General features: G+C 36.8%; 1 protein-coding gene across 3 annotated transcripts in view; it reads left to right on the plus strand.

Moving 5' to 3' along the window:
• suco (SUN domain containing ossification factor) overlaps positions 1 to 14745 on the plus strand; it is a 77008-nt gene that overhangs the window by 15240 nt on the left and 47023 nt on the right. For all 3 annotated transcript variants that reach the window (XM_080195915.1, XM_080195916.1, XM_080195917.1), the window contains exons 2-3: positions 9782 to 9872; positions 10199 to 10300. In XM_080195915.1, coding sequence (XP_080052041.1) covers positions 9782 to 9872; positions 10199 to 10300 — 193 coding nt within the window. The remainder of the gene's footprint in view (positions 1 to 9781; positions 9873 to 10198; positions 10301 to 14745) is intronic.

A 14745-nucleotide genomic window follows, 5' to 3' on the forward strand; every position in this document is an offset into this window, starting at 1 on the left:
TTGCATGATAACTTTAGCCTGCAGGAGTTGATGAGTTTCCTGCTACAATTGTGGTAGGATGTTTATTTTAAATCTTTGGTACCATTTACCATGTCCTAAGGCCTCCTATCAATTTTGTGTTGGATAATTTGTGTTTTGTCCACCATATCAGCTAGAATGTGCATTGTGGCCACGCCTAAGCATGATATTAAATGTATGGAATAAATTTGGGCTGAAATTTTGTGGCACAAGGTCCATAGTGAGCCCATGGCAAAATAGAAGGAATCTTGACAGATCAGCCATGATCTTATTGAATGGCGGGGCAGGCTCGAAGGGCTAGATGCCCTACTCCTGCTCCTATTTCTTATGTTCTTATGTTCTTAATCATCATTGAATACATTTTGTTAACTAACTTGCTCATAGGAAGCTGAAAGGGCATGCTACTCAAATCTTCCTGTTTTACAGGAGCCTCATGAGTCTAATAGCTGCACAGGATATTATGTTTGACAGTTGCCCTTTAGGCTACTGTTAAAACTCCATTTGTGCTGCAGTGGTGTGCTTCAAAAACACTAAAGGCATATTATCTACTCTTCTAGGGTCCTTTTTCATTTTTTTGAATAAAGACATTAGAATTGAATCCCTGCACACTATATATATCCCATTAATTCATTGCCTAAAGACCCTCCTGGATGCTAAATAATATATGGTTAACAGAATGTCAATTAGCTGTTGTAGCCTGTTAACTGAATGTGTGAAGTTTGCTATGTGGAGTCTCTGTGAATGTAGTCAAGTTGTTAATAGATTTCATAGAACTGGCTATGTCAAAAGTGACAGGCATTCAATTGTGGTGACTGCCTTTTATAGAGAAAAGAAATTGCACTAAAATGCACTTGATATATTTTGTGCCCGTTGTGTTCCCACTTGCTGATGTACCATTGACTTGCCCAACGTACTCATTTTAATACCTTCCTGGAAGTAAGATAGATGAGTGTTTAATCAGTGTTTAAAAACTCACTGTATTCAAACTTGTATGGTTTGAAGTTACCAAAAATGTCCTTCAGTTTGTGATTTTTTGCAACATTTAATCTTAAAGCATTTAGTGTGCATTAGTTTTTCAGAAGTTCTGTATATTGGACAAGCTTGGTTAATGAAAATGTTTACGACTAGGCTGACTTAACACTTTGCTAAGTTTCTTCATTTACTCATTGTATTTATTGCATCAGTCTTATGTGGGATACTTTTTCTTTAGAGTTATCCAAATAAAAAAAAAATTTTCAATGCAGGCAATCTTCCAAGGAAATGAAGTCTATGCTATTCATTTCTGTGGGTTTTCCTAATTATAAGCAAAAACATTATGCCACTTTCTGCTAAGTTTACTTCCAGGTGACGACAGCCTCTGTGGAATCATATTGTAGAATGATGAAAATTCCTTGTAGCAACCCAATTTTATTTTAAATTTGGTTTGATGCACTTTGTAATGCCATATAATCTTTATTAAGATCACATACATGACCCAAGGGCATGTTGCTCATTATGCAAATTTCAATATATGGATGGATTGGGTTTTAGCCACTGAATGCCTGAATAAAAACTGTTCAGCAAAGGCTGCTTCACTTGGTATTGAGCAAAACTCCAGTATTGGAAATTTTGGATAGTTTTTGAAGTGCAATTAAACTTGAGGCTTGAATGGTTTGTAGGAGCACTGAAATGCTATGATGGCTGTTCTTCAGTTTATTAAGATTTTAAAGTTTATTTATTAGTGTCATACATAGGCTTACATTAACATTGCAATGAAGTTACTGTGAAAATCCCCTAGTTGTCACATTGCTCTGGTGCACTGAGGGAGAATTTAGCATGGCCGGTGCACTTAATCAGCACATCTTTTGGACTGTGGGAGGAAACCAGAGGAAACCCCGCAGACACGGAGAGACCGTGCAGCCTCCGCACAGACAGTGATCCAAGCTGGAAATCGAACCTGGGTGCTTGGTGCTGTGAGGCTGCAGTGCTAATCTCTGCGCCACCATGCCACCCAATTTTATAACAGCAAATCTTATGGGTGTTTGGGACATTAGAGTAAGGTAATATTTGGCCCATGTAGACCATTAATTACATATTATGGCCTCTTTTCCCCCTTCATTTTAAGGATCACTGTTTATTTCCTGTACCACACTGAAAAAATTATTTGATTCTGTTATTAGAGCCTTATTAGCTATAATTCTCGTGTTTTTATGTATCAATTTATGCACTGGAAGGCAACAGTTAGTTTAAAATGCTACAGTTAGTGTTGGAAATGGTTGCAGTCAACATTCATTTTTTAAATTCTCTTAGCTAGGCATAAGATTCTTCCCTTTCAAGTTCATTGGCCTGGATTTTAGTCAGCAGAGAATGAACAGTACTTGATATTTCTCCTTGCAGCTGCCCACAGACTTTATGTAGTCTTTTGCATTACAACCTACAATATTATCAGGAGGCTGATAGAGCATTATGTACTTCACAGGGTATCTGAAAACTGAACAAGGCAAGTAACAACATGCCTCCCGATTTGAAGAATCCTTACCTAGACACGCAGTTGTAAGCTAAGAAGTATAAGTTTGACTTTTTTATTCAATATTAAATTGAATTGTGCAGAAAGCAAACAAGAGGCAAGAAAAGAAGATTGCAAGATGAGAGACAGAGTTTTAATTGTGGGGAAATAAGTGACGTCTCCAAAAAGAATTGAGCTCTGAAGGAATGAGAACTGAACCCATTGCCACTCTTCTTAAAATACTTGATATTTTTTAAAGCAATATTTTTAAAGATATTACATTCTAAAATGTTGCCTAGTTGCACTAATTGGTTGAAGGCAGATTTTCCATTTGGTAATGTACGAATAAGTTTGAGAAACTTGGCAGTGGCGGAAGAATTCTCTAAACTAGTGCAGTGTTGAAATGGTAACTCAAAGTATGAAATATGACTTGAGTTGTGCCCATCATCTGTTGTTATTTGTGGAGTAAAGTTCATTTTACTAAAACCTTGATTGAGGTTACAGTATTGCACTTTCAATTTGTTAGTATGTTACTTGCCATATTGGTCTGTGTTCCTGCAGCAATAATCAGGAATTGCAAAATACAGTGGGTTTGCAAGGTGCTGTTGAATTAAACTTGGTAAATTGGTATAGTATCTGCCATAAATAGTAATACTATAGCCACAGTGCACCTGATGCTCTGAGTTAATATTGAGTCTAACATCAGGGTCCCTTTAGAGAGTGAGACACATCTTGCATTGTGGCCATGGTCCCTGCCCAACAAAGCAGTATTTCATCATCTTACTGACTTGTCATGTGAAATGGTTTTCAAGAGTCCAGAATTGAGCCTGCCTTATTGTACCCAGTTTCAATTCCAGTTGTAGCTGTTGTGTTGATGTGGCTCGTCTGGTTAGAATCCTATGATATTTGAAAAGCAGCACTTAGTCATTGCCCCCCTTGCCAACCTAAGCCTGAATGTTTATCTAGATACTTTGTAGGTTGCCAAGGACTAATTTATCATTGGAATTGTTGATGAACATTGAACCCTTGGAATAATTAGCAAATACTTTGTTAATCAGGAGTTTAAACAGATGGGGATTGTTTTCCAAAACTGCAGTGCCCTGCAGTTATCATTGGTCATCATAACGTTTTTCAATGATGAAAGCATGGCTTCAGTCACCCAAGAGCTTTCACCTTTGCTCCATTGATATGTTTCCCCTACGGCTGTAATATTTGGTCATTTGTTGCCTTGAACTCTTCTTGGATGACAGGAGCCATATAATTAGAACTGGGTATAATGTATTTATGTAAGCAGTGATCCTGTATCTTTATGTAGGACCGCAGTGCTGTCAACTAAGGAATGTGTCCGTACTATTATGAAACCTGCATTGAAATCAAGAGGCCCTGTAAGTTTCTGCCACAAGCTCCCTTTCCTGTGAGGGGCAGCAAAGACGAATTCGTATTGGTTTTGTAAATAAGGAGCAAAGTAAATGAGGACTATGTATTGTCAAATAAATTAGCTTTCTGACTTTTGCTGGTTAAGAAGGTTTGATAAAACTCTTAAAAAGTTACCATGTTTAAGCTGAACAAAAATCAAAACCAAAAAAAGACATTGGGAGCTTAGATTTTCAAATGGGAAGTGTGCACTGGCAAATTGTTTGTAACGTACGTGGATGTTATGTAGCAGTGTGCTCAATCAATTTAAACTTATAACTTTTCTTTCACAACTTTTCTTCCCGCACCTCCCCCTACCAAACATGTTGTTCTACATGCATCAGCATCTGTCTTACTATCATAGCTAGCAACAATAATTGCATGTTGCAGCCCTGAACAGTTTTTCTAAAATATTGAAGTATTGGATAATTTTTGCCTATTGTAAAAGAATCACATTGTTCAGTGTGTTGTACAGGGCAAGTTCAGGATATCTAACATCTGCAAATTCCAGGCTATTATCCACATTCTTCAAGGTGAATTGCACGCAATTATATTTGTCAGTTATTGGACCTAGTACAAGATCTCAACTCTCTCAAAGCTTTTGATCAAAAGTTGCCAGTGTTTTGACTACACTGCAGTAACGACTATCACTACTGCCATTCGAGTTGCAAGTCCCTAGTTGCTTTTGAAGGTGGTGGTGGCAGCCTTCCTGAATACAACTGAGTGGCATGTTGGGTTATGTTGGAGGACACTTGACAGTCAAAAATATGCCCGTAGGTCTGGAGTTGCATATGGGCCTTACCTGGTAAAGATGGCAGATTTCCTTCTCCAAAGGACATTAGCATTTAATTAGATGGGTTTTTAATAGTTTGGTTTCATAGAAATTGTTACTAAGGCTAACTTTTAATTCCCTATCTGTTTGTTTTTATTCATTTGTGGGACATGGGCGTTGCTGGCTGGCCAACACTTATTGCCCTCCCCAGTTGCCTGGGGCAAGTTGAAAGTCATGGAGCCGCATGTTGGCCAGACCAGGTAAGGATGGCAGATTTCCTTCCCTAAAGGACATTGTCAGGAAAACCCATCTGATTCACCAATCAATAGTGGTTTTGTGGTCATCAGTAGATAATTAATTCCAGTTTTTTTTTATTGAATTCAATTTCCACCATCCCTGTGGCAGGATTTGAATCTATTATCTATTATCAAATAAATTGGTTGGACTAAAACCTGGTGTTGTCAGACTTTTTACTGCAGGATTTGAACCCCAGAACATTAGCTGAGTTTCTGGCTTAATATTTTAGTGCCACTAAGCTGTTGCCTCCCCAACAAATTTATTTAAAGCAATTTATTTAAAATTTCCAGCTGTTGTAATAGGATTTGAATTCATGTTTTCAGATTATGAAATATGGCAGAAGCTGTTATGTTAATATCCAACCTCTTCCTTTTTCTTACAAAAGCAAAAAATACTGCAGATGCTGAAAATCTTAAATAAAATCAGAGTTCTGGATAATCTCAGCAACTCTGGCAGAATCTGTGAAGAGAATCAGTTAATGTTTGAGTCCATGTGACTCTTGTACAGAACTGAAGAGGGATAAAAATGTAATGAAAAATATTCTTCCATCTATATGTTGTAATGAAACAGGGAATGAAAGTTTTTTGTTTACTTTCCAGGAAATTATATACAAATAATCACTGCAATTTTTAGTGATTTAAATGTTTTGAGTTTGTAACTTAAATGAAACTGATGCAAAAACATTAGAAACTGTATAAACTGGTACAGTTTATTGGTAACTACAACCTACATATGAATAAAGCTGAATCATTCAATCAGATCCAAGTTAATCTGTAAGTTGGAACAGACTTGAGGGACTCATTGGCCTGTTGTTTCTTTGCAATGATGCCTCTATCTTTCTTTGAATTCCAGCAGTGCTCTAATGTTTTGAAAAATAATTTGAGTTTATATTATACTTGTCAATTAGGGTGGTTAATTTTTTTTGAAGCCTTTTTGATCAATTGCACTGTAATGCTAAAGTGATGTTGGTGTGTTCCTTTGTTTAATTGAGAAAGCAAGATGTCAACTAAACTCCGTAGTGCAAGCACAGCCAAAGTTGGAAAAATAGAGAACTTTTATCCTCTGCAGCTGGCTTTGCCCACTGACTAGCCAGTGATGGTATAGAGCTATCATTTGTTTCTTCCCTCCAGTCCACGAAAATGAGTGTGTTTCCAACTTTCTCAATGCCATCTGGATGGAAGTACAGCATTTACCATGCAACAAACCAAGAACTTCTTTCTGTTCCTGTGTGGTTTAGTTCAGTGCTGTGCAATACATTTGCTCACTGAACCAATAAGTGAGGAATGCATAAATCTACCTTTCACATTGGTGGAATCTTGCTGCTGCCTATTTAAGCAGGGAAGGAATTTGTTTCCCTTTAGCATGGTTGGCAGCATTTAAATAACCTGAATCCTGAATACACAATCAGAACCCTAAACCAGGAGCAGTAGGAAAGCACAAAGTAATGGGTTTTAATCTATGGGACTCACAAGAAGCTTTATTTGTTTCTTGGGGGCAATGCATGTCTTTTTGTAAAATATAGCGAAAACTATATTAAAGCCCGACTTGTTAATTTTTTGTTTATCTTCATTGAAGTATAAGCTTAGTTACTCTGCTCATGGAAGATTTTACAAAATAAAATATTTTTATTAAACAAGGAAATAAGCATGTTGCGCCTTTTTAAAAAAGTATTTAGTTTGCATTTACCAATGGAAGGCTTTTGCAGTTGTTTTTCTTTGCTTTAGTATGTATTTGGCCTCAAATTTTGCTGATAATCTTTGGCTGGAATGTATTTGCAGCAGGATCTTTCTACTGCACTATGCAGACTGCAAATGGACTTTAGATGTGGGAAAATTGTGTTTTCTTTTAATCTGAGGTTTAATGTTTGCCAAATTGTATTCCTCATTTAAATTACTAAAACTAATAAGCATTTTTATGACAAGAACTTGCTGTATGTGTTGTGCAAATATTTTGTGGTTTTCGATGCTCAAGTATGTTGGGTTGTGCAACTGGCATTATACCCCGTTGTGCTGAATGAATGCAGAAATTGCTGTTCTGATTTGCAGTCCTGTTAAATATGTATGTATATATTCATGTCTTATATCGTAATCATTTAACTAGTTCGTTGAATTTTCAGCTTCAAAATTGTGCCTTTGTCAGCTGCTATGAATAAAACATTTAACATAATCTTGAAGTATTTAAGTGGTCTGGCTCTTAGTGCAGCAGTACTAAAAAATATTAATGTTGTAGAATCTACTGTATTATGAGCTTGTGACTGTTATAACAAGTATGTAATTGTATAATACTAAAAATCGCAGTACTTTTAGTGATTGAATCCTGTCATTTACAGAAGATTTGATCTTGTATTTGTTACTTTAGATCTAAAACCAAGTTAACCAGATTATGATTTTGTTAATGGGGAAGGTAGTACAGTGCAGGCAATCAGTTCAATTTTTGTGTATGAGTGAGTTTTTTTTAAAAGGCTTTAAGACTTCAAAAAGTTACTTTACCAGTTGTAAATCTGGTCACATTTTTATTAGTATAAAGTTACTGGCTGCTTTCATCCCTATATTCATGTTTATCAGAAATAATTGAAAATCATCCATAAAGTTAGTTAGTGATGGTTTCAATGAGATGTATGCTGCTTGAAACTTGAAATACCCAAATTATGAAACAATATAACACAATTATTTTAGTCTGCATTTTTTTGTTCGCATCTTGCCGCTGACTCCATTTTGCAGGCTATGGACGAGTGTAGTGACTGATACATTTATGCTTGCTCCTTATCATTCTGGCTCTTGACTTCGATAAAATGAAGAAACAATAGATTCTGAAAATGTAAAAAGCATTTCAAGTAAAAGATGCTGTTGAAGATGCACAAACTTAAATTGAAACTTAAAAAAATGGCCTTAAAGGTTCAGATGATTTCCCTTGTGAACCTAAGGCAGTCCAAAACAATTGAAGCTCGATTGAAATTGTTGTATTGAATCAGCTTCAAATCCTGTGAAAGCTGTTGGGTCTCAGCAATTCTTATTGCATAATGTAGTCCATCTCTTGTTATTTTTCTCCGAGGAGTGGGAAGCCACAGTTTCTTGATTTTGCTTTGTTAGCATATTTTCATTAAGGTAGGCACGGTAGCACAGTGGTTAGCACTGCTGCTTCACAGCTCCAGGGACCTGGGTTCAATTCCTGGCTCGGGTCACTGTCTGTATGGAATTTGCACATTCTCCTTGTGTCTGTGTGGGTTTCCTCCAGGTGCACCGGTTTCCTCCCACAGTCCAAAGATGTGCGGATTAGATTGATTGGCCATGCTAAAATCGCCCCTTAGTGTACTTAGGTGCTTAAGTTAGAGGGACTAGCAGATAAAATATGTAGGGATATGGGAGTAGGGCCTGGGGCGGATTGTGGTCAGTGCATGCTTGATGGGCCGAAGGGCTTCTTTCTGCACTGTAAGGTTCTATGATTCTAGATGGAAGCATTTCTGCAGTGTTAATCTATTACTGCATCATGCTTTTCTCTGTTCAATGTTCCAAATGTTGTGCTTTCTGTATCCGTTATATCTGGTGACTGCATTTGAACAAGATGGTGTAAAGATGCACATTGTCTGTGCTTGGAAAGAAATCCATCTGTATTTGGATCTGCTGATTTTAAATATCCTAAAATAAACTTTCTGATATTTAGGAATTTAGAAAACACTCGAGTCAGCTTCAAAGCTGCCATGGGCTTTGTGTGTTAATCCTTATTTAACCTACAATGTCTCTGCTGACTGTCTGGAAACTTTCATTCTATTGTTACTATATAATTAAAGCATTATTCAAAATTGCAGAATAGTTTATTCCCCAATTTGCTTTACTGAAGAATCTACCACTGTCCGTGTTTGTTAGCATACAACCCAGATAATAAGATGTTGAACTTTGGAAGCTATCCCAGGTTTTAAAGAAACTGTCCATTTTGCCCCCCTCTAACTCTACATAGTTTCACATTCAAATGACAATCTTAAACCTTTGTTGCATTAATATTTTAAAAATATAATTTTGCAGTATAGTAAACCATTAGTTGGCTTCAATCAACAGAATGAGCTGATAAAGTGGAAGTGGGCATTTCTGTTTTGAAATTTTAATACTTTGGTGAAATAGGAGGATCCTTTTGCAACTAGGAGACAAATGGCTTTTATTAAATGGGGTCTGGAATACTGTGCATAGTTTTGTTCTCAATGGCACAGTCCACTCCAAAGAGTAGTGGAAGCTCTTGGTGCTCAGTGCTGGGATTTATGGGCTCCAGGAGAAATGGGGATCGGCTGGGAAAGTGAATCTGAGTTAAAACATCAGTCATTATCTTTTTGAATGTCTGGCTGCCTTCAGTGACTGTATAGCCTACTACTACTACTACTTGTGCTCGAACTGAAGAGTTGTTTCAAGTAGCAGTAGTTAGCTTGGCCTTAAGATGTGAAATATATTTACAGGCTATTTTGGATTTTTTGTGGGAATGCATGTCTAAACTTGGTCTACTTTAGTTGCATTTTTCATAGTTTCCTAATACTGCATAAGTTTGAAGTGCAGCAAGGCATAAAACCCACACTTTGTTACTCTGCATGCTATTAATATGCTACAATATGACCAGTCAGGACTGTTTACTTGTATAAAATATGAATTATCTTTATCCAAGAACAGTCAGTTCCAAGATCTAACCATATTGAATGAAAAGTTGATTTGTTCAGTAAATGTCTGGTTTTTTGCTATGCTTGTCACCTGCTTCTTTATAAATGTTCATTTTGTAGTCTTACCACAAGTGTAAATATTTATTTTTTCCTTTTACAGGTGCCCTCATTGGCACGTAGGTTGTACCGGGCAGCAGGAAAGTTCCTTGACACTAACAAATTTTGCACAAGATGAGCACTTTGAAGAAAAGGTTAGAAATTGTGTTTAAAATTACATTTTTAATAGGCTTGTAATTGCATAGTGGCTTGTAAGAGCATTAGAATGCTTTCACACATGGATGTTTCTTTGAAAGAAAATACACCCAAGATCAGTACTTTTGATGTCTATAAATGTTTTTCTGTTAAAAATGTAGTTTTAAAAGTTGTATTTGGGTGGAGTGAATCATCATTGCAGAGTCTTGATTTTTCATAGGTGTAAATTACGTAATTTATATTAAATATCATGCAAACTACAGTTTGCTTAGATTTATGTAACTGCACTGAACCACATTTATGTTTACTATCTATGCTAATCTAGGCTACGCAGGATGTGACGGGTGAATCAGGAGATGTGGAGCCTTCAGATGTCAGTGGTCATGTAGATGTGTTACCAGAAGTCTGTACAAAAGCAAGCCATCAGGTATGTTATGACCAGGAGAGGTGGAAGTAAGGGGTAGTAATAAAGGCGTCCTTCATCTGTCTCTCTTTGACCTAAACTGGGTCTTTGTTTAAGAGGTTATACTTGTCAATTCAGTGAGTGCTTAATAGTTAAATGCTGTTGTAAAATTTTAGGGTTTTGAAGTATAAAACCCTTCTAACATATCTTCAGTTTCAAATTCCTAGCACTAAGATCTTCTATGTGTGACCTAACGAGGGACTAGTTTTTATGAATCCAGCAGAATTTATGAAGCAACATTTGATGTATACTTAACAAAAAACAATGACGGCAAGATGGATGTTTCTTATTTCTCAAGCTCATAAGTTTCCTTGAGCACTGCCAGCATAGGTGATGACTTTCTATTCTGTTTCTCCAGTGATGTTGAACTATGTTTAGAAGAATCATACCCAGAAGCCATGGCAAAACTATGCCAACAAATCCAATTTTCCAAATATTTCACTATTCCAGAATCCCTTATTTAGAAATAGTCCAAATTCATTCATCTCTTTAGTTCAGGATGCAGGTCATCTAGAGTCATATACATGAAAGGCAACTGTCCTTCCCTGGTCCTTTGGTCCCCACAGTTTAAATTTTAATAATACACTTTAGATAAAGAGCAGTTACAAATTGCATCTTCAACATATTTTAACCTAAGCCCACATATCTTAAAGCTATTAAGAACAAGAGTCAATAGCATTTCCCTCTATAATGTCAAACAGAAAGAAATGGTGCCCTTTAATGCAGGTGCTAATCCATTAAATTAATACATGGATTTTGTTTAACAATAGTGTCATCATTTTAGCTATTTCTTCCAAGCTCATAAAACGACTCTTAATTATCCAAAATACGCTGAGACAACGTGCAACTGCGTATGTCAAGGCTCTTGGGCAACTTAAAATCATAGCCATTTAAGTGTAGTTTCTCACAAATAACTGCCATCATGTAGTTTCCCAACTAGCAGAAATTTAAACAGAACTACTAAAATGTGGTTTAAAATAAAATTCATATGTTGCTTCAAGCCAACAGTAAGTAAACCCTAAAAAGTAGAAGTAACATCAAAATTGTCAGGCATGTTTTCTTCAGTGTAATGAAGTAAGAAGATGCTTTTATTACAGTAAAAGCAGAACTAAGTAAAATATAAAAATACATCTGCCTCCTGTTTCACCACATACAGAAATGCAGATTACAGAGTAGGGAAGGATAAATTTTGCCAAATTACAGTTCATAAAGATAAACAAAGTTCACAGTTTGCAGCTTGTAGCTGTAGTTTGGCTACAGCTACAGCCCAAAGGCTGAGCCTCTTTGAAGGTGTAGCTGGTATTTTCCCTTCTGGCAACGCTGCTGGGGAATTGATATCTATCTTTAAAATCTGTATAGAGTAGCAATAAAGACCAATTAACTTCAGTCAAAAGGGCTCAGTCTTCAAAGAGCAAGAAGCTATCAATCGGTAAGATGGCACCATGGTTAGCAATGGCTGCCTCAACGCCAGAGACCCAAGTTCAATTCCGGCCTTGAGTGACTGGAGTTTGCAAGATCTTCCCATGTGGGTTTCCTCTGGGTGCTCAGGTTTCCTCCACAGTGTAAAGATATACAGATTAGGTGGATCAGCCATGTCAGTTGCCTCTTAGTGTCCAGAAAAGTAGATTAAGGGGGTAAGTGAGGAAAATACATGGGGATATAGGGATAGGGCCTGGTTCAGAGTCACTGCAGACTTGATGGGCTGAATGGTTTCCTTCTGCACTGTAGTACTCTATTCACTTGTCTGATGCTGATGTTCTGCCCCAAGCACGTGCTTCAAATGCATAAAAAGCTTAGTTGGTCATGTGACTTTTCACCTGCTAGTATTTTTAAAAAAATTCTAATCACTCTGCAGATGAACTAATCAAGTTAATTTAGGAAAAATGCCAAGTGTTTTCCCAAACACACAACTTTCAAATGGTTCATTTCCCATTGTTGAACATTGTGAATGACCTTTGTAGATACTCTTAAGACAAAATCCCTGGGGAAACCATTATTTGTAACAAAATTCATAGATTATTTGTTTTTGTAGTGGTGTAATTGGATTTGGCCAGCTTATAGATTTGAATTTCATCTGTCTTGAAGAAAACTTTGCTTTTTTATAAAGTCCAATATTTGGCTAAACAAATCTTCATAATGGGGATGATTTTAGTCAATTATGATTTTCTACTGTAAAATGAATAATAGTCTGGATTTATTAGCCTTATATGTTCATTGTGAATTAAATACTATTTTTAAATTTGCAATTCAATAGCTCTAAAAGCAAAAATTAACTTGGGGCATTCATAAATTTTTGTATCCTACCTTGGTATCATTTGAACACATCTGTTAGTTCCTAGCATGCAGTCTGTGTGACAGGAATAATCATGCCACCAGCCATATGAAATATCTGCAGAAGCCAACTTTGTCCTGTTGCTTGAAGGATATCATGAGAAGCGGGGACAGAATGAAAACAGTTGGTGAATTTGATACAGTTCTAGAGTGGAACACCCTGTAAAAAGCAAATGCGTTGTATTCTGAACATTCTGACCAGAGGAAAGTAAATGATATCCAATTAAATTCCTACTGAAATATTTATAGGGAGACCAGATAACAGATTGTTTTCATAATGTTATGAAAATATTTTGCCAGTGAAATATTAAATGGCAAGAATGACTGTTGCTACTTTCAGAGTGGAGAAAATATGTCCATTCACCACATTCCTTTGACAATGAATGATCTGTAATGAACAACCCTTCTAAGGGTAAGATCAAACAATTGAGCCCAGCATAATGTCAGCTTATGTTCCTCAGTAATAGTCTTGAGTTTAAAAGCAAGTTTACTGTGCAACTTTTTAATTTCATACCAATTTTATGAAACACTCTTCTGTGTCATGACAAATTTTACACTTCTGAAGGCACTCTTGTTTTGTATTCCATAACCATCCTTGGCTTATTCGGTCATGTACAAAAGTTCATTATTTACACATGAGCCACAGCAGCTAGTGGGAGGCGGTTTGGCAGCTGTCGGGAATCTTGGTTGGCACAAACCTGGTTGTCATCAGCAACAGCTCATTTGAGAAGTTTGAGAGTTCAGTGCATTGGGGAGCCTGTATTAATAACTTAGTAATTTAAGAAAATGTTGGATGTAATTTTGCAACTGCAGATACCATGACTGAACTGCAGGTTAATGGATTGCATGATACATTTACAGTCTGTCCTTTAGTCTCTGACCTAAGTTGAAACCAACCACAGTGTGCAATCTAATTTCATACCTCTACAGGGAAATAAAATGGAGGTTGTTGTAAGGTAAGATTGACCATAATTTAGTGCACAACACACTTTCAGTAAGGTCATAGGGATGGTTGGTGTGTGAAATTTAAAAAAAACTTGCATGATGGCAGTAAAGGGAGCTTTTATTTTGCACCTGGCTGTACTGTACCTGAGCATGGATTAAGAGCCACTAGGGCTGCAGACAAAAGATAACAGATCAGCTCCTTTATAAGAGAAAATGTTCACCCAAAAATAACACTTTTAGAAAATGCCCTCTAAGCAGTTATATGGTACAAAAGATGTGTAAAAATATTGGTTGCAGCAGGCAGAGGGAATTAGGTGGGGAATCCAAAGGTTTTGTTTTGAGTTGATTCTCAAACATGGAGAGAGAAGTAGAATGATGTAGGGAAAACCCATTGTTTAAAGCTATGATGGTCACAGGCTTTTCTACCAGTGATGGAATGCAGGATTGGAGAAATGATCTGAAGGCTGAAATCTGAAGATCAATGGGTTTTAAAGCTAGAAATGGTGAATACTTGAGTCTTACTGCAGAGTTGAGGACTGCGATAAGAATTTTAAATTGTAGTTTTGGAGCATAAAGCCAGTACAGCTATTGAGAAATGTTCTGGTGGTTTATCACATGGGACAAGGCACAGGTAACTTGAGTAAGCTTCCTTATGTTTCTATTTCAATAATCTGAAACCTGTAAAATAAAACTTTGCACTGCATGAAAGTCATTGCCACTGTCGAGAAAAGTTGGTCCATTTGAGAATTTGCCATCAGTATCCTAACTGCACCAAGCTCCATTCACCTGTTTTGACCTACATTGGCTTTGTTAATTACAGCCTTTTAACAAAACTGTCCATCCTTGCTTTCCAATCTTTGCATTGCATTAATTTTAGTTTGATTATGCTTCTGTGAAATCCCTTTTTACTATGTTAACATAAATGAAATTACTATGGCAAAATAGGGGTTTAAGTGCATTTCTGTAAACGTATGTTATATTGTATCTAAAATATAGGGCCCAATTTTACCATCAGGTTGTGCCCATTTTCAGGCGCGAAAAGTTGATAAAGTTGGGTGTGAGGCAAATAGTGTGGTCTGCGACTGCCTCCCTGCCCATTCCCCCTTTACCAGGCACCTAAAATGGCTGCGATT

Source organism: Carcharhinus amblyrhynchos, chromosome 9, assembly GCF_965287045.1.
Source record: "Carcharhinus amblyrhynchos chromosome 9, sCarAmb.v2.hapA, whole genome shotgun sequence".
Taxonomy (NCBI): domain Eukaryota; kingdom Metazoa; phylum Chordata; class Chondrichthyes; order Carcharhiniformes; family Carcharhinidae; genus Carcharhinus; species Carcharhinus amblyrhynchos.